The sequence below is a fragment of the Homarus americanus genome, unplaced genomic scaffold, assembly GCF_018991925.1.
Source record: "Homarus americanus isolate GMGI-L3 unplaced genomic scaffold, GMGI_Hamer_2.0 scaffold51859, whole genome shotgun sequence".
Classification (NCBI taxonomy): domain Eukaryota; kingdom Metazoa; phylum Arthropoda; class Malacostraca; order Decapoda; family Nephropidae; genus Homarus; species Homarus americanus.
Genome location: NW_024711292.1, coordinates 10082757 through 10102836, shown reverse-complemented (window position 1 = coordinate 10102836; position 20080 = coordinate 10082757). Strand labels below are relative to the sequence as shown.

Below are 20080 nucleotides of genomic sequence, written 5' to 3'. Positions count from 1 at the left end.
TAATGGGACGTAGCGAACCTAAATGGCCCTAGGCGGGCACAGTCACATATGCATCGCGTATTCTTATAGATTGTGCTCCCAGGACGTTTATCTAGTGAATTTAGTCAATATTGTACAGTAACAATGGACCTAAGTGCAAACCTGTATTGTGCATGTACTAAATGATTACGGTACTAAAATTGTTATGTCTATTGCAAATATAGCTTGTTTATACAGGTATTCAAATAAATTACTATCTTACAAGAATCCCACCAATATAAGTTATATTCACCCAGGTCGTTTGGGTGGCAAATTATGAGAACAGCTTAGTCACTCCTAAGTAATGATAAATTAACACGCAGGCAGGCCTTCAGCGCCAACTGTCAAATCTTATCTCAAATAAATAAACAAACAAACACCAGACATTCTGTCACCTCACCTCCGCCCCTTCCCCCCTTCCCCCCTGTCCCCCTTCTTCCCCCTTCTTCCCCCTTCTTCCCCTTCTTCCCACATGCTCCTGGCTACTTCCCTCCTTGTGTTCCCAGACAAAAGATTGGTGATTTCTTTGTTTATTTTATATATCTCAGACTAAAGTTAGGATAATATAATTTGCATTGCTGAAATCCTTGCAAGACAGAGATTAATTTAAATATAAGCGTCATATATTTTGCTCAAGATATAAACAATGTAGTACATTATTGTCCAATACTGTAGTACATTTTCAACTGTATTTTGGGTAGATTTACATAAATTTCTTCATTTATTTTCATCCATTTACATGCACACACCATACTAAAATAAACATAAAAGAAATAAGAACATAAGAACATAGGAAACTGCAGCGGGCCTATTGGCTATACTGGGCAGTCCGTTTTACACCCAACCCCTATTGCTCATATGAGCATCCAACCTATGTTTGAAGCAATTCAGCGTATTGAGAGTTAATGATGATATTTGGTAACTTGTTCCATTCATCCACTACTCTGTTTCCAAACCAGTGTTTACCTATTTCACGCCTACTGCGTGAAAGTTGTTCGACATTATACTTCGTATCGATGAGGATTACATGGATCACCTCTGCGTATCTACGAGGTACTCAACAGGTGCGGAATCCGGCATCACCTAAATGCCGACAAGTTTGTTCTGGCCAGCTCTTCAGTGGACTTTTTGTGGGTACACCCTCTCGGGGAATGGTATCGCAGCTGACCGGAAGGTCCGCGCCATCATGGATTTTCCCACCCTGCTAACCTCACCGACTTGAGGTCCCATTGATCGCGTCAACCAGTTAGCAGAGTTTTTGCCGGACATCTCCGCGGCTGCCCAACCACTTCGCCCCTAATGAGCCCCAAGAGGACATTCCTGTGGACCCCTACCACGACAATGCCTTCTAGCAAGTGAAACAGGCCTGTCTAGTCCACCTGTCCTCGCCACGTTTGACAGCCTTGCCGACGGTTCTGCAGACAGATGCCTCATGTTTGTGCAGTGGGATCGTCCCTGCAGGATCATGGTGGAGGGCAGTTCCATTCAGTCCAGTGTGGCTCGCGTTTCCTCTCTGACACCGAGGCCTCGCCACTATTGAGTTAGAGCTGTTGGCTGTGGTTTGGGCGATGTCCAAGTGCAGGTTTTACCTTATAGGCCTGCAACACTTTCACCTAGTGACCAACCACAATGAAAACGTGGATAGATAAATCTTGATAAATCCGGGGAAAAAACAGAGCACCTTGGCTTTTTGATCTTTATTCAAGACATCTTCAGAGGCAAATAAGATGTCTTGAATAAAGACTGAAAGCTAAGGTGTAGTTTTCCACTCCGTATATTCTATCAAATATATATATATATATATATATATATATATATATATAATATATATTTTTTTTTTTTTTTTTTTTTATATGCATATGTGTGTGTGTCTTCACGACTCGTGGACTTCGACTGTCGGGGACTTACGACCGCCGCAGATTTTATTAAAAAAAAAAAAAAAAAATCATATGTACGCATTTCTATACCGAAACGTTTCCAGTTAATGTAGTCTCCATGTATAATTAGAAAATTATGGGGGCCCCATGTGCATTCAGCAGACTACATTAAAGGTAAGTGCTCAGTCACACTGTAACCATTCCTTATTATTTATTACTTTCACTGTACTGTATCCATTCCTCATTATTCATTACTTTTACTGTACTGTATTTCATTGTAGATTATTTATTTGAAAAAAAAAAAAAAAATTATCTATGTGGGACTTACGACCATGTCGGATTCACGACCTGGATTTGGGTCTAACCCGTCGTGAAATTCGAGTCTGGGTATAATATATATATATATATATATATATATATATATATATATATATATATATATATATATATATATATATATATATATATATATATATATATATATATATATATATATATATATATATATATATATATATATATATATATATATATATATATATATATATATATATACAGTAGGGTATGCTATAACGAGCCGGATCCTACTACGAATATTCCTATAACGAGCGGTTTACCTATAAAATTGAGAATGCTATAACGAGCGCCAACTCCTACAGCGAGCAGCGGATGAATACGGGGACTATTTCGCCTGGCATGAATATTGTTACGCGACCCACAACAAAATCGAAGCGCCATCTTTGTCTCATTGTGTAGCCAGTGCACCACTGTTATTGTTGAAATTTCGTCTTTTGATGAAATTCGTTATTTGTATAACTATTTTGTTATACAAGTATACAATTGTAACAATGAGTGGATCCAAAGGTAGAAAGCTAATAACCCTTGAAACTAAGAAATTGTAAAGAAATGTGAGAATGGAAGAAGCATTGCAAAACTTAGTGATGAATATGGGATGGCTAAATCGACTATATGTAAGATTTTGAAGAATAAAGAGGAGTTAAAAACTGTGCAAGTGGCTAAGGAATCTTTAGACTTAGCAAAGCAAAGTGTAATGTGATTGAAGAGATGGAAAATTACTCTTAGTGTGGATAAAGAGAAAGAAAATGGCAGGTGGTAACATTAGTGAAGCTATAATTTTTGAGAAGGCCAGACAATTGTTTGAGGACCTTAAAGCCAAGACTCCCAGTGGAAGTGATAGTGACGTGCCAGTGTTTAGGGGTGCTAAATAACACTAAGGTAAGATAAAGTACCGTATTTTTTACATTTTTCCACAGAATTTTTCAGTGTTAAGCGGTTTGTATTTGGGGGCCTGGAGCGGTTAATCCTATAACGAGCGAATGCTTTATAGCAGGGTTCTGGAACAATTACGTTAGTTATGGCATACCTAACTATATATATATATATATATATATATATATATATATATATATATATATATCATATAAATCCACAATGAAACGTGGATAAGATAAATCTTGATAAAATCACCGGGAAAATGGAACAGCGGGCACCTTGGCTTTAAGTCTTTATTGAAGTCGTCAGAGGCACTCTGAAGATGTGAATAAAAAATATATATATAGATATATATATATATATATATATATATATATATATATATATATATATATATATATATATATATATATATATATATATATATATATATATACGTATATATATATATATATATATATATATATATAATATATATATATATATATATATATATTATATATATATATATATATATATATATTATATATATATATATATATATATATATATATATATATATATATATATATATATATATATATATATATATATATATATTATATATATATATATATATACAGTTGAGTCTCATTACGGTTAATGTAACCGGAGGGTACCATGAGGAAAGTGAGGAAGCACGTCAAAAGTGAACAACATAACATATGGGATTAATGAAATGGAGTCTACTGGCCTCAGGTGAAGATCACCATTACTAGGTGAATCATCATCACTGTCCTTACAGTTGTCAGGCTTCCTGACAAATCCCTCAGAAGTCAACTTCACTGTCACTATATCACTGGCTTGGGCTGGCTGTGGTGAGTTCGCGGGTGAAGAAATCTGTTATGCTTGCTGACATCTGGCGTTGATATTTGTCGTGATACACCTGTGATGTATAGCTCCACCAACCTGCACCAGCCCGTTTGCAGAAGACTTCATAAGCAGTCTCATAAATCATTATCTGGCGGGGAAAGAGGACTTCATCTTCTCTGCACCTCCATGGCACCCTTAATATATCACTATGACTTAAGTGTGTGTGTTCTTCCAGAACTGCACTTTTAGCCTTCCTCCTCTTCACTGGCGTGTTCTTCTTGAACATCTCATTAAACTGATCCTTCCAAGTTCTGAGTCACCTCCAGGATGTCTTCGTTGAGTGGTCTCGGGAGAAGCCTGGAACTGTAACTGATCTCGCAACTTCTCTCACCAGCAAGGTCCTGCTACTGCAACAGTCTGAACCTCTGATCTGAATTGGCTCCTCCTCTCACCTTTCAGTCATTCCATACACAACACATCGCCTCCTCATCGTGACGGTGTAGCAATAGACAGCTGATCCCTTGTCACCAAGATGTCACAGCTTGATGTTAAATACTCTCAGAATTGTTTGAAGAGTATTTTGTTGATTCTTCGTTGTTCCTCATCTTTGTCGCTCTTGCTATCGGTGGTGGTGTCACTCCAGATCCATAACTCTTCCTAGTGTTGGTGTAGTCGTTCAGGAGCTGGAATTTTTTTGTTGAGAATGCGAAAACTTTCACATTGCAAATCAACTCCTGGTCCATAGGCTGGATTAAAAGGCAATGTCATGGGGAGGAGAAGGAGCCACTTTTACGTTGGGGTGACGATCAACAGTAGAGCGAGAGTGTCCTGCAGTGCGTTGTCAACAGCAACCTATTCAAGCCGGTTGTTGCTCACAGAATTTCTTTACATCGAAACTTAAAACAGTCATCAGAGCAGGAGAGAGGACAGTGTGAACATCCATGCCTTCGTGCTGTCAGCCAGTGGACATTTAACTTGGTCATGTCATTATCTTGTGAAAATGTATTTACTGAGCTGTGTGATCCACTGATAACTGGCTTTTTTTTTTTAAAATTACGGGAGGCATTTAGTGTAGTAAACAGAAAGCCAGGCGTCGTTCCTTCTGCATTTTCGGCCCCGAATCCTGCTGGCATTCTTCTGGCGTGGGACTTGGAAGGTAGTTTTTTTAAGAAAAGAATAAGATTGTCCATGTTAAACACCTGGTGATACTTGCTATCCCTCCTCCGCACTAATCTCCGTAAGCGGAGAGAAATTCGAGAGCACGCTTACGCGCGATCAGCACTTCGCTTCTTCCTGGCGGTACTATTGGTGATCTTTTATTCGGATCTTGACCTCACTAACCACAGAGGCAGTAAAGAGACTTTGGGCTCTGAAGTTCCCATCTTTTGTGCCCTGCATACTTTGGTCCGCAGTCGTAGTCCATACAGGCGGCGTTAATAAACCCCATCTCATGTTCGTCGCGCCTTTGCCAGAAATGCCTCTAAGAATTTTCTGCTCTTTGAAGCACCTGGTTGTGAAAATACTTGATCGCCTGTGACTTCTGGGCTTTGTGATCTTATAGCGCTCCCTTTATCTTGGCGAATCCATCTTTATAGTCCGGATCAAGATTCGTTCCGCCATCTTTGTACTTCAAATCTAACCTGCCTTGTTCCTTTCTCCAAGTCTTGGATGATGCTCATGCTTCCTCGTAAGCAAAGAGCGTCGTGTCTTCTTTGGTTTTAGTGCGCTGGGTCCGGAAGTAAGAAAAGGTTTTCTCTCTGGGGTGTGGTGGTCGGCGGAAGCCACCATTTCGCGGGCGATGGATGCGGCGTTTACACGGAGTAGCCTGGAGGATGAAACTGCCGCGGCTAGGTCAGCGTCGTCTCTCCTCCCCTCACCTCCCTCCCGGGTGGACCGTCATAATACTTTAAGCCAATTACAGCTAGCAGCAGCAGAGAGTGGGGATGCATGGCGTATCACGGAGTCCTGTTCAAACCCATATGGCGATCGGTGATAGCATAACAAAGACACACTCGCCTTCTTCGCGCCGCTTGCCCAGCGGAGGAAAGGAAGAGCAGGCAGGCAGGCGGGTGGAGTGGCGCATGGGGCAAATCTAAAATAGCGTCTCGCGGACACTCTCGGCGTAATGGCGTTCCACGACCGGCGGAATGTGAGCATGTTAGAGTTCTGTAAAACTGTGATTAGCAGTGAGCTTGAATCTTGAGGACCCAGCGTAATATATATATATATATATATATATATATATATATATATATATATATATATATATATATATATATATATATATATATATATATATATATATATATATATATATATATATATATATATGCAAGTAAATCACTGTAGGTGCGCGTGATCTAGGTATATGCTGATAACCACAAGGAAAGAAGAAAACACGAAACTCCCAAGCGCTTTCGTGTATTTCACATCTTCAGGGGTGAGTACAAACTAAGTAGAAGTTCAGAACAAGTTATATATATATATATACAGAGGAGGGTGAGATCAAGTCCACACAGGTCAAGTATAGGTAATGACCCTACTAATCTTCACAAAAGCACCACAGCGGTCGGTAGTCAGGTCAGAGGGAGAAACTGACCCAACCTATACTTGACCTCTGTGGACTTGATCTCACCCTCCTCTGTATATATATACAGTGAACCCTCACTTTACGTGGTTTCACTTAAGCGTTTCTACATTTACGCGGTACCCTGCCAGAACCGGAATTCCCACTTTACGCAGTGCATCTACTCATATACGCGGGTGAAGTATAATTTTTTTATTTAGCTCATAAAATTCATACAAATTACCTGGCCAGAATATAATTTACATTGCTGGAATTCTTACAATTTGATGATCATTTTGATTATAAGCATCATAGATTTTGCATTACACATACAAATTTTAGATCTAATGCAAGTATTTTGTTTCCTCAAAGCAAATATGTTATCTTTTGTGCAAAATATATGATGTGTATATTCAAAATATTCCTGCTCTTGCAAGGAATCCAGCAATGTGAACTATATTATCCTAACTTTAGACTGAGGTGTTATTTATTACTAAAAAGGTAAATATTCTGGTTTCTCCCAAACATTTCTCTGGTAGGGAGGGAAGGTGGGGGTCAGGGGTAGGGAGGGACCCAGGGAGCAGGTGGGAAGAGGGGGAGAGGTGGGGTATTTTGATTGACAGATAGTATTTGGGTAAGTATATTTTGTTTATTTATTGAAGATATTTGTTTTAGCTCATAAAATTCATACAAATTACCGGGCCAGAATATAATTTACATTGCTGGAATTATTACAATTTGATGATCATTTTGAATATAAACATCATAGATTTTGCATTAGACATACAAATTTTAGATCTCCTGTAAGTATTTTGTTTACTCTGAGCAAATATGTTATCTTTTGTGCAAAATATATGACGTGTATATTCAAAATATTCCTGGTCTTGCAAGGAATCCAGCAATGTGAACTATATTATCCTAACTTTAGACTGAGGTGTTATTTATTACTAAAAAGGTAAATATTCTGGTTTCTCCCAAACATTTCTCTGGTAGGGAGGGAAGGTGGGGGGTGGGGGGGATGGAGGGACCGACCGACCGACCGACCCAGCTGGCGTAGTGGGAAGAGGGGGGGAGGCAAGGTGGGGTGTTTTGAATGACAGATAGTGTCATGAAGAATATTTTTTTTTTTATTAACTGAAGATATTTGTTTTAGCTCATAAAATTCATACAAATTACCCGGCCAGAATATAATTTACATTGCTGGAATTCTTACAATTTGATGATCATTTTGAATATAAACATCATATATTTTGCATTAGACATAAAATTTTTAGATATAATGTTCACCTGAGTAAATATGTTATCTTTTGTGCAAAATATATGACATTTATGTTCAAAATATTCCTGGTCTTACAAGGAATCCAGCAATGTCAATTATATTATCCAAACTTTAGTTTGAGGTATTATTTATTACTATACCTTAAAATCTAGTGGTTTTCCCCCAAACATTTCTCAGAGAGGGAAGAGCCAGTGAGTGTGAGAAGAGGGGGAGGGAGTTGAGTCCATTATTTGTATGGACATTAACTTGGCGACTATATTTCTCTATTTCTCTTAAATATTAATTGTGTGCATGTACCATCATAAAATTAAGATGTTATTTTTACTAGAACATAGGTATTGTGTCGGAAAAAGTTGAGTTTGGGGGTCAGCCGGTCTCTATTTCATTTAATATCATATGTTATGTTGTTCACTTTACGTGTTTCTCGCTTTACGCGGGCCTCCGTGGGTTCAATTGACTGCGTAAAGTGAGGGTATAACTTGTTCTGAACTTCTACTTAGTTTGTACTCACCCCTGGAGAAGTGAATTACATGAAAGCGCTTGGGAACTTCGTATTTTCTTTTTCCTTATGGTTATCAGCATATATATATACAGTATATATATATATATATATATATATATATATATATATATATATATATATATATATATATATATATATATATATATATATATATATATATATATATATATATTATATATATATATATACACAGTATTACCCGCTACTTTGGTTTTTTCACTTAGCCAGCGTTTTTACGCATATCGCGGTGCCTTGCCACAGCTGAACTTTCATAACACAGTTTTTCACATATCGCGGTGGTACATAAATAAGATACTGTTTTGGAATTTTGCTTGCGCCACCGCCCGCCATACCCTGCCTCTCCCTCCTCCTCCCCTCCGCTTAGGCAAGCATGACAAGGATTGCTGCTGTAGTGTATCTTTGTTGGTATCACTGACGTCATATAGCGTATCGGACTATGATTGTGTACATCTACCCCCTCTGCTGCTAAACACAACTTAAAAGTATTATGGCTGTGACCACGGGGAGGAGGGAGAGGAGGAGAGACGGCATGACCTAGCCGCGGCAGTTCATCCCCTCAAAGGCCACCATTGCATCCATTGTTCCGTAAATGGCTTCCTCGCCCCCAGAGGCCTTTTCCTTACCTGGACCCAGCGGCACTAAGCCAAAAAGAAGACAGCGTTCATTAAGCTACGGTGAAGTACCAAATTGTTGAATTTGGAGAAAAGGAAGGCAACAGAGATTGATCCTCGGCGTAACGCTCAGCGTCAACGATCTCGATTAAATGCGATCAAGAAGGATGCAGCCAAGATCCAAGAGCACATAGAAATCACAAAATCTGCAGGTGTATCTATCGGTATTGCCAGAACAGGGTGCTGGCAAGAGTGAAAAATTTGCTGGTGAGTTATTTGATGCGTCGAAGTGGCAGCTTAACATGGCGGTGAATAGCAGCTCAGTGCAGAATCGCCGCGTGAGCTATACGCCTTATTGACCGTAAACTAGAGGAATTGCAAGCCGACCTTCAATGCTTCCTCTGGTGGCTACTTAGAGTTTGAAGAGAACAAGATCTTAACATCAACATTGAGTGGTGAGGCGAGAGTGCTGACCGTGTAAGCATTAGAGATTTTCTCCTCCGTTTTCATTGAGATTATGGAGGAAGGACAGTACAGTAATGACCAGGTGTTGCATGGACGAATCTGGTCTTTTTCTGGAAAAAATTACCTTCCAAGACCTTCCGTTGTCAGTCTGCCAGCAGGTAAGGGGTCAGAGATTGCAGAAGAGCATCACCGTCCTGTTTACCACCAATGCCTCGGTACCTGTAAACCAAAAGATTATGATGATTCTGGCCGCAAGCCATGCGCCTACAAGAATATGGACATGAACAAGCAATGTCCTGGCTAACTTTCGCCGCGTGAAATGCGTGGATGTCATCCTCTTCTCTGTCCCTCTTCTGGTTTGACAACTGTTTTGTTCTGGCGTGCAGGGAAATTCTGCGAGCAGCAGAATGTTCCATTCAATATTTTATTTAGCACTCCTTGACCGCTGCTTTACCTGGACACTTTCGCCCTGCACTTATGGATGCGTCACTAGCGTAAAGTGGTCTTCCTTCCTCCCAACACTCGTCATTAATCAGCCCACTTGGACCCAGGAGTTGATCTGCAATGTAAGCTGCGGCTCTGCAAAGTTTCAAGCTCCTGAGCGACTCTACCAACACCAGGATGAGTTAAGCAAGCTGGTGTATAGCGACAGCCCGAGAGCAAAAAGCGGCGAGGACAAGGAACAAGGCGGTGACTCAAGAACTTCTCGTCAAACAATGAATTTTGGAAGAAGTTGCGTTAAACAAACTGTAGACTTCTTGGTAGGCATGGGATCTGCTGACTATTGCTTTCGATTAAATCCGCATGGAGACATGTGTTGCGCATAGCATACCAGGCAGAGGTAGACACTATGACTGGTGAGTTCACTGTTGCAGTAGCAGTGGACCTTGCCAGAGAAGCTAAACTCAGCTGCAATGAAGGCTTCTCGAGACCACCAGCGAGGAACGTCCTGGAGTGATCAAAGAGATCCTGAAGTGACTGCCGACGAGATGTTGGAAGAAGAACACGCCGATGAGAAGGAGGAGAAGAAAGGTCGTCATTCTCCGAAGAACCTGAATTCAAGTCATGGTGATATTAAGTGTCATAGAGTTTGCAAGAAAAAATTAAGTCACCGTCCTTTTCCACGCGACAATGACGATGTAAGCGCTGCAAGTCTTCCATACCGACTGGTGCAGGCTGTAGGGCCGTACATCCAAAGACATCGACAACATCAACGCAGCGTCAGCAAAGCGTAACCGGGTTCTTCGCAGCCACCACAGCCCAAGCCAGTGATGGTAGAAAGTGAAGATGACTTTGAGGGAAGCCTGACAACTGTAAGTGACAGTGGTGATTCACCCTAGTAATGGTGATTCATGAGGGTGATAATCTGCCCTCTGCCTCCAGGAACTCCAGCCTCCATCTAAGTAATATGACCCATCTTCTCTACGTAGAGTGTTCCTAAGAGTTTTGTTTAACCTATTCTTTATTTTCCTATATTAACCTTTATCTTTCCCTAACCTAACCTCTCTTCTATATTACTTGTTTTCGCCACCATCATAAAGTTAAGATAGAATTTTTACTGTATAGTTATGTGTCGTCAAGAGTGGGTTTGGGGGTGGGCTGGGTTCTGTGGAATTAATCCCATATGTTCTGTTGTTCATACTTGTGATTTCCTTAGCAGGGACCCTCTGAGTTCAATTGGCCGCGTTAAGTGAAATTCTATTTGTATATTATATATATATATATATATATATATATATATATATATATATATATATATATATATATATATATATATATATATATATATACATACATACACCTAATTTACGACTTACGACTACCGTGGACTTGACCGTCAGGACTTTGACGCCTCGAATATAGATTAAAAAAAAAAAAATTTTTTTTTTTTTTTTTTAAATATTTTACGCATTTTCTATACCGAAACGTTTCAGTTAATGTCAGTCTCCATGTATAATTAGAAATTATGGGAGCCCCATGTGCATTCAGCTGACTACATTAAAGGTTAAGTGCTCAGTCACACTATCCGTTCTATTATTTATTACTTTCTTTCATACTTTTATCATTCATCATTATTCATTAGCTTTTTGCCTTGCTTTGTATTTCATTTGCTTAGATTTTATTAAAAAAAAAAAAGAATTTTTTTTTTTTTTATCTATATATCGGACTTACGACCATATCAGACTTGACCTGGATTTGGGTCCTAACCCGGTCGTAAATCGGGGTATATATGTGTATATATATATATATATATATATATATATATATATATATATATATATATATATATATATATATATATATATATATATATATATATATATATATATATATATATCTTGATAAAATCACACGGGAAAATGGAAACAACGGAGCACCTTAGCTTTCGCCTTTATTCAAGACATCTTCAGAGGCAACTGGATTACATGGACAGAGAGAGGCTTAAATATACAGGGTGACCTTAAAAACATGAGGTCAGGTCATAATGATGTCATCCATTAATCCCCACACCAACACACATGTAGAGGAGCTTAAGAGAAGGGGGGTGACGTGACTAGTCAGGTCAGGTCAAAAATAAGGGACCCACAAAATAACTATCATACATCTAGATCAAAGGTTTTCAAAGCATTTTTAACCTTGGGCCACTGACAAATAAATTTATGTAACATATTATCAGTTTTGAACTGACCATCACTAAGGTTTATTGATTTTAATTCCTTAATCAAACTAGCTTCAACCAGAAGTCTTTCTGTGACACAGATGATTTAAATACTACTAAGCTTTTTTCCCAAAGCAATGGGATGATTATTATTCCTAACATGAACGAACAAGGCACTGCTTTCAGATGCTGTTCTGATATTGTACTTATGTTGTTTGATTCTGAGCTGCAGTGTTTTTCCTGTCTGTCCTACATAATTACAATTACATTTCCTACATGGAATACAATAAACACTTCCATTTACATTCAAACTTGGGCTATTTCTTATTAACATATTGGTAATGGTTGAGTCATACTTGAAAACAACATTAATATTCAGTAGCTTGAGGGACCGAACTAACGGGACAAATTCATTACGATAGGGCAAAGTTAAAATATTCTTAAGTGTAGGAATTTGCCTGGTTTGAGAGAAATGAAAGGATTTTTTAACCCTTTTAAAACAACGATCAACAAACACAGAAGGGTACCCGAGTTTCTGTGCAATGGAACGAATGTGTTTCAATTCATCGTCAATAAATTCAGAGTCACAAATACGCAGACATCTTCAGAACATAGCAGAAAAAACTGACATTTTGGTAGACTCCAGGTGATTCGATAAAAAGTGTATGAAACTGTCTACCTGCGCGCGCGCAGTGACCCCTCGTTTAACGAACGTCTCGGTTAACGAAATTTCGGTTAACGAACTGCCTTCCATAAGGATCTTCAATTCGGTTAACGAATTTCTTACGAACCAACCTCAACATGTTTTCGCTTGCACTGACCGGGCAATCAGCTTTAGTATCAGTCCGCCAATACATTAATCGGTTCTAGGGCTTAAATTCCTTACTATTTTAGTAAATATCAAGAAGTTTATACTATTCAATAATTTTAAAAGTTTAATATTAACTTTTTTTAGTCATTTTAACAATTATTGAATGTAATTGAAGGTAAAGAAACTAGTTTCTGGCGTGCCATCCAGCCTGTTAACACACCAGACAGGCGTTAATCTCTCTCTGTTTTCAGTGGAGGTAACATCTTGCTTGAGACTCTCTTCACCTAAATGCTTTTTTTCTGTGTTTCCAAGCAAATTATTGGTCATTTTGAAATATATTTAACATATTGACAATATATAATGCAGTGCAGTGTTGATTTAAAGAAAATAATCTTGAAATACACCAAGAGAACTCAAATTTTATGGATGAAATGGTGCCATAGGGTGACTTCTCTTCCACCCCAATGCCTTTTCTTCTTCCTTCTCCTCCACCCCCATTCTAATTCCCATCATCATCATCTAGGAGCCTTCTACATACACAGCTCAAAGTATGTGAACTTTTCTACCATTTTTGTCGAATTTAGGAAATTTTCGGTGAGCTGGAACCAATTACCCAAAAACCCATTGAAACAATGGTTTCGGTTAATCAATCCATCTTCTGGACTGGAGTTCAACCTATATATATATATATATATATATATATATATATATATATATATATATTATGCATGTATGTATGCATGTATGTATGCATGTGTATGTATGCATGCATGTATGCATGTATGCATGTATATATATATATACATATATATATATATATATACATATATACATATATATATACATATACATATACATATATATATATATATACATATACATATATATATATACATATACATATATATATATTGATTTAAGGGCGATTTAGGGGAATTTTAGGAGTGTTTCTCTCTTGTTGCATTTTTTTACTTTACTTTGTATGTACTTTTCTGTGAGCTGGAACCAATTACCCAATATCCCATTGAAATAATGGATTTGGTTAACGAACGACCTTCTGGAACGAATTGTGTTCGTTAACCGAGAGACCACTGTATATATATATATATATATATATATATATATGTACAGTATAGTGAATGAGGTTCTGATCTTTGTGTAGCTATATTATTATTATTCAAAATACATTTTTTTCTATTTGCTTGTAATAGCAACTTCTGTTTTTCATCATCTGTAGAATTTTATTAATGGTATTGTTCAGCTTTAATGTTCAATAAACCATTTTTTTTTTCATTTTAGGATGGAGCTACCCAATCCCCAATAGGTGAGTTATCCCTGAGACGCCTAAGTGAACGTCTCAGTGACCTCAACATCCTTGACAACCGTCCGTCCACAGCAGCTAAAACCAACGGAAAAGCCGAGCCAAGTACTGTGGAAAATGATGCATTTGATTTGATGGTTGATGATAATTTGTAATAAGAATATTGATATAAACAAAATAGAATACGTGTAGTTAGAATTGTTGATATGAAATTAATTATATTAGTCAGCATTAGAGCAGTGAATGAAATTAGATAGCATAACTGATTGACACGATGGCAGTAGGAAATACTTCTTTATTTGGAAGTTAGCTCAGAAGGGAAAAGATTGATCAAAGAGACTGGCTTGATGGTGTGTCTTGTGCTCAGATCATGAAGAGAGAATATTCATTTATCTGTAATGTGGATTTATTTTTGGGGGAAGGATAATTCATTCTTAACCTTACCTTCTTTGTAATAAGAAAATTATCCAGAAAACTTTGCCCTGTACAGTATATTCCATTCTTATAAGAACATTATTTTTTTGTATACACAAATTAAAACTGTATATTGGTGAGAATTTTAGGAATGCACCTGTGGTTAGGACCTGTTTTTATATCATGAAAAGAACCTATTATGTTTTCCTTTAAATTAAAATTTTTATACCTCAGCTCTATGTAAAATACATGCACCTACATATTGACAGTTCTTCTTCAAGAGAACAAGGGTATACTGTACAGTGTACTGTATATCATTTAAACTTGTATGATGTGCTCTTGAACTTATGATATGATTTATCAATGCTATTTTAATATTGCTTGATAATTTTGCAATCAGTATTGAAAGAATCTTAATGACATAAAATATTTTTATAAAATGTATTCCCCAATATTAACATGGCCAATTTTTTCTTCTTTTCTGTGGAAGTAAAATCAAACTCTCAAGCTAAATAAAACATATTGCCACAAATTGTGATGTTAAGATAGGGTGAATGATCATGTCAAAAATCTTTATTAGGGAACTCATTCAATTTGAGCACAAAGCAGGTTGAATTAGACACATGTATATACTGTACATCATTAAAAAATGGGTAATATTTTGATATTTCCTGAGCTGTGATTACAGAGAATATTTACGAGGACATAGAGATACCAGAACCTATGACGTCTCACATACTGGTCTTTGACTAAGTACAAAATATACAGCCAGTGAAGGATATTTCGACAGGGCTGGTTTTATATGAAGAAGTTGAGAAAAGGATTGATATTCTGCTGTTTATTCTAATAAGAATGGATGAGAGCTTGAATGAAGTATGACTGCTGTCTTTCTTGTTGCACCTGCACTTTTCCCTTTAAATACACAGCACTGCCATTGCACTCCAAAAAAATATAGGGACCAGAATGTATGGTTTTGCTGAATGATCGTTAGTATATACTGTAGTTATCTGCAACACATTTATTCTTGCATTAAATTTATGAGAATAGCAAATGTTACTGTTGTATAGATTAAGTTTATTTTCATTTTTGTGGGAACTACTTGTTGGAATATTCTTTTGCCTCTTTTTCCCCTTAAGCCATATCTAGAGTATACACTGGCACTGGGAGCTTTATCTACCTCTGTGCCAGGACCTGGAGTAACAAAGATTCATACAGTATATTTCTTCCTTGTAACTGGGGATATTAAAACTCATCTAGAAAACCCTCGAGTCCCAGGGCAATTTCAGTGCCATATTGGCCTCTGTCATTTTGTTGTAGCATAAGAAGTGAACCAGTTCGATGCATTTTCACATATCATGTTCATAGAAGTTTAATGTATGAACCTTTAACAATATGGATCCAGGACTGTAGTTGAACAGCTCACTAGTTATGCTAAGTGACCCTGCATGTCTGCACAGCACCTGCACCTGCCTTCAATAATAATCATCAACTGCAAGTACGGCATGAAAACAGCTCAATTGGAGTTTCTACTTCATTTTGAGCTTCATAATCTCCCCCTGCTAAGCTAAATAATATTGTACAGTGAATCTATGTATACACGCATAACATATATTGTCATTAGTGTACATTATGAATTTTTAGGAAATTTAAGGGCAATAATCTCTTGATATATTGATTGTAATATCAAGTAATAAAGCTAATGAGTTTAGGGGGATTATACATACACACATACACACTGTACTGTATGTGTATATTAATGTGCAGTATTTCATTATTTAGAGGATCTCTCTCTCTCTCTCTCTCTCTCTCATTCATATATATATATACAGTATTACCCCGCTTAACGCGCTTTCACTTAACGCGTTTTCGCATATACGCGGTGCCTTGCCAAAGCTGAACTTTCACTTAACGCGGCATTTTTCATCATATACGCGGTGAGTGTCCGGCTCGAGAGCTATTTTTAGATTCGCACCACCCCCCACCCTGCCTGACTGCCTGTTTTAGCTCATAAAATTCATACAAATTACCCAGCCAGAATATAATTTACATTGCTGGAATTCTTATAATTTGGTGATCATTTTGAATATAAACAACATATATTTTGCATTAAACATACAATTTTTAGATAAAAATTGTTCTCTAGGTAATTATGTTATCTTTTGTCCAAAATATATGACATTTATATTCAAAATATTCCTGGTCTTACAAGGAATCCAGCAATGTCAATTATATTATCCTAACTTTAGTTTGAGGTATTATTTATTAAAATTTAGTGGTTATCCCACACATCTCCTTGGGACGGTTGGTGGGGGGTGGGGGGGAGGGAGGGACCGACCGACCGACCATCTGTTACCCTGTGAAGAATTATTTTTTTTTTTATTAACTGAAGATATTTGTTTTAGCTCATAAAATTCATACAAATTACCCGGTCAGAATATAATTTACATTGCTGGAATTCTTATAATTTGGTGATCATTTTGAATATAAACAACATATATTTTGCATTAAACATACAATTTTTAGATAAAAATTGTTCTCTAGGTAATTATGTTATCTTTTGTCCAAAATATATGACATTTATATTCAAAATATTCCTGGTCTTACAAGGAATCCAGCAATGTCAATTATATTATCCTAACTTTAATCTGAGGTATTATTTAATACTAAATGTTAAAAACTCTTGAATGGAGGATTGGTGGGGGGTGGGGGGAGGGTTGGGACTGACCACGCTGGTTGGAAGAGGGGGGAAGGCAAGGTGGGGTACTTTGATTGACAGATAGTGTTGAAGAATATATTTTTTTTTTTTATTAACTGAAGATATTTGTTTTAGCTCATAAAATTCATACAAATTATCCGGCCAGAATATAATTTACATTGCTGGAATTCTTACAATTTGCTGATCATTTTGAATATAAACATCATAGATTTTGCATTAGACATACAAATTTTAGATGTAAAGTTTATTCTGAGTAAATATGTTATCTTTTGTGAAAAATATATGACATTTATATTCAAAATATTCCTGGTCTTACAAGGAATCCAGCAATGTCAATTATATTATCCTAACTTTAGTTTGAGGAATTATTTATTACTATACCTGGTTTTCCCCCAAAAATTTCTCAGAGGGAAGAGCCAGTGAGTGTAGTGTGAGAAGAGGGGGAGGGAGTTGAGTCCATTATTTGAATGGACATTAACTTGGCGACTGTATTTCTCTATTTCTCTTAAGTATTAATTGTGTGCATGTACCATCATAAAATTAAGATGTTATTTTTACTACAACATAGTTATTTGTCGTCAAAAAGTGGAGTTTGGGGGTCGGGCTGGGTTCTATTGGAATTAATCCCATATGTTCTGTTATTCACTTAACGCGGTTTTCACTTAACACGGGACCCTCTGGGTTCAATTGACCGCGTTAAGTGGGGTACAACTTATATATATATATATATATATATATATATATATATATATATATATATATATATATATATATATATATATATATATATATATATATATATATATATGTATATATATATATATATATATATACACATACATACATACACAGTATTACCCCGCTTTACACGGTTTCACTTTCCGAGATTTCTCATTTACGCGGTACCTTGCCAGAACCTGACTTTCACTTTCCGCAGTCCATCTACTCATATACGCGGTGAAGTATAATTTTTTTTTTTTTATTTAGCTCGTAAAATTCATACAAATTACCCGGCCAGAATATAATTTCCATATGGAATTCTTACAATATGATGATCATTTTGAATATAAATATCATGCATTTTGCATTAGAAATACAAATTTTAGATCTAATGTAATAATTTGGTTTACACAAAGCAAATATTTTATCGTTTGTGCAAAATATATGAAGTTTACATTCAAAATATTCCTTGACCTGCAAGGAATCCAGAAATGTCAATTATATTATCCTAACTTTAGTCTGAGTTATTATTTATTACTAAAAGTTAAAATCTAGTGTTTTCACCCAAACATTTCTCTGGTAGGGAGGGAAGGTGGGGGGGAGGGTTGGGACCGACTGACCTAGCTTGCGTGAGTGTGAGATGGGGGAGAGGCAAGGTGGGGTACTGTAGTTTGATTGACAGATAGTGTCATGAAGAATATTTTTTTTTTTTATTAACTGAAGATATTTGTTTAAACTCATAAAATTCATACAAATTACTCGGCCAGAATATAATTTACATTGCTGGAATTCTTACAATATGATGATCATTTTGAATATAAACATCATGGATTTTGCATTAGACATACAAATTTTAGATCTAATGTAATAATTTGGTTTACACAAAGCAAATATTTTATCTTTTGTGCAAAATGTATGAAGTTTACATTCAAAATATTCCCTGATCTGCAAGGAATCCAGAAATGTCAATTTTATGATCCTAACTTTAGTCTGAGGTATTATTTACTACTAAACGTTAAAATCTAGTGTTTTCACCCAAACATTTATCAGAGAGCTAGTGAGCTGGGAAGACGGGGGGGGGGGGGATTTGAGTCCATCCATTATTGGACATTAACCTGGTGACTGTATTTCTCTTAAATATTAATTGTGTGTGCCCATCATAAAATTAAGATGTTATTTTTACTCAAATAGGTATTGTGTCGGAAAAAGTGAGTTTGGGGGTCGGGCCAGTCTCTATTGGAATTAATCCCATAAGTTCTGTTGTTCACTTTTACCCCAGGGGTTTTCCCTCATGTGGGTATATATATATATATATATATATATATATATATATATATATATATATATATATATATATATATATATATATATATATATATATATATATATATATATATATATATATATATATATATAAAAGTGGGGTTTGCATTTACGCGGTCAATTGAACCCGTGGGGGCCCGCGTAAAACGAGAAATGCGTAAATGAATTAACAGAACATATGTGATTAATTGAAATAGAGACTGGGCCGACCCCCAAACTCCACTTTTTGCGACACAATACGTACGTTGTAGTAAAAATATTATCTTAATTTTATGATGGTATGCACACACACATAATATAGAGAAATATCAATAAGAGAATAATATACTGTACCAGGTAAATGAAAAATCAAGGTTTAACACTTACATTGGGTTAGGTTAGAAAAAATCAAGGTTAAGTTAGGTTTAACACTTACGTTAGTAGAAGAGATTGGTCGGCATACGTTGATGGGGGCTGGTTCCGAGGCAGAGGGCAGATTACTGGCCCTCAGGTGAATCACTATCCACCACAGTTGTCAGGGCCTCCCTGACAAATCCCTCAAAGTCAACATCACTGTCACTATTACTGGCTTTGGCTGGCTGTGGTGGGTTGCGGGCGAAGAAGTCCGTGATGTTACGCTGACGGCTAGTGTTGATGTGTTCGTGATACATATGGATGTACGCCTCCATAGT

At 36.7% G+C, this 20080-nt stretch overlaps 1 protein-coding gene across 2 annotated transcripts in view; it reads left to right on the top strand.

Annotated features, from left to right (window-relative positions):
* The window catches only part of LOC121878144 (sorting nexin-17-like), a 159951-nt gene that overhangs the window by 128670 nt on the left and 11201 nt on the right, over positions 1 to 20080 (top strand). Inside the window, exon 11 of one of the 2 annotated variants that reach the window (XM_042384288.1) lies at positions 14215 to 14239. In XM_042384288.1, coding sequence (XP_042240222.1) covers positions 14215 to 14239 — 25 coding nt within the window. Of the gene's footprint in view, positions 1 to 14214; positions 14342 to 20080 lie in introns of both variants that reach the window. The other variant, XM_042384202.1, reaches the window with a different exon arrangement.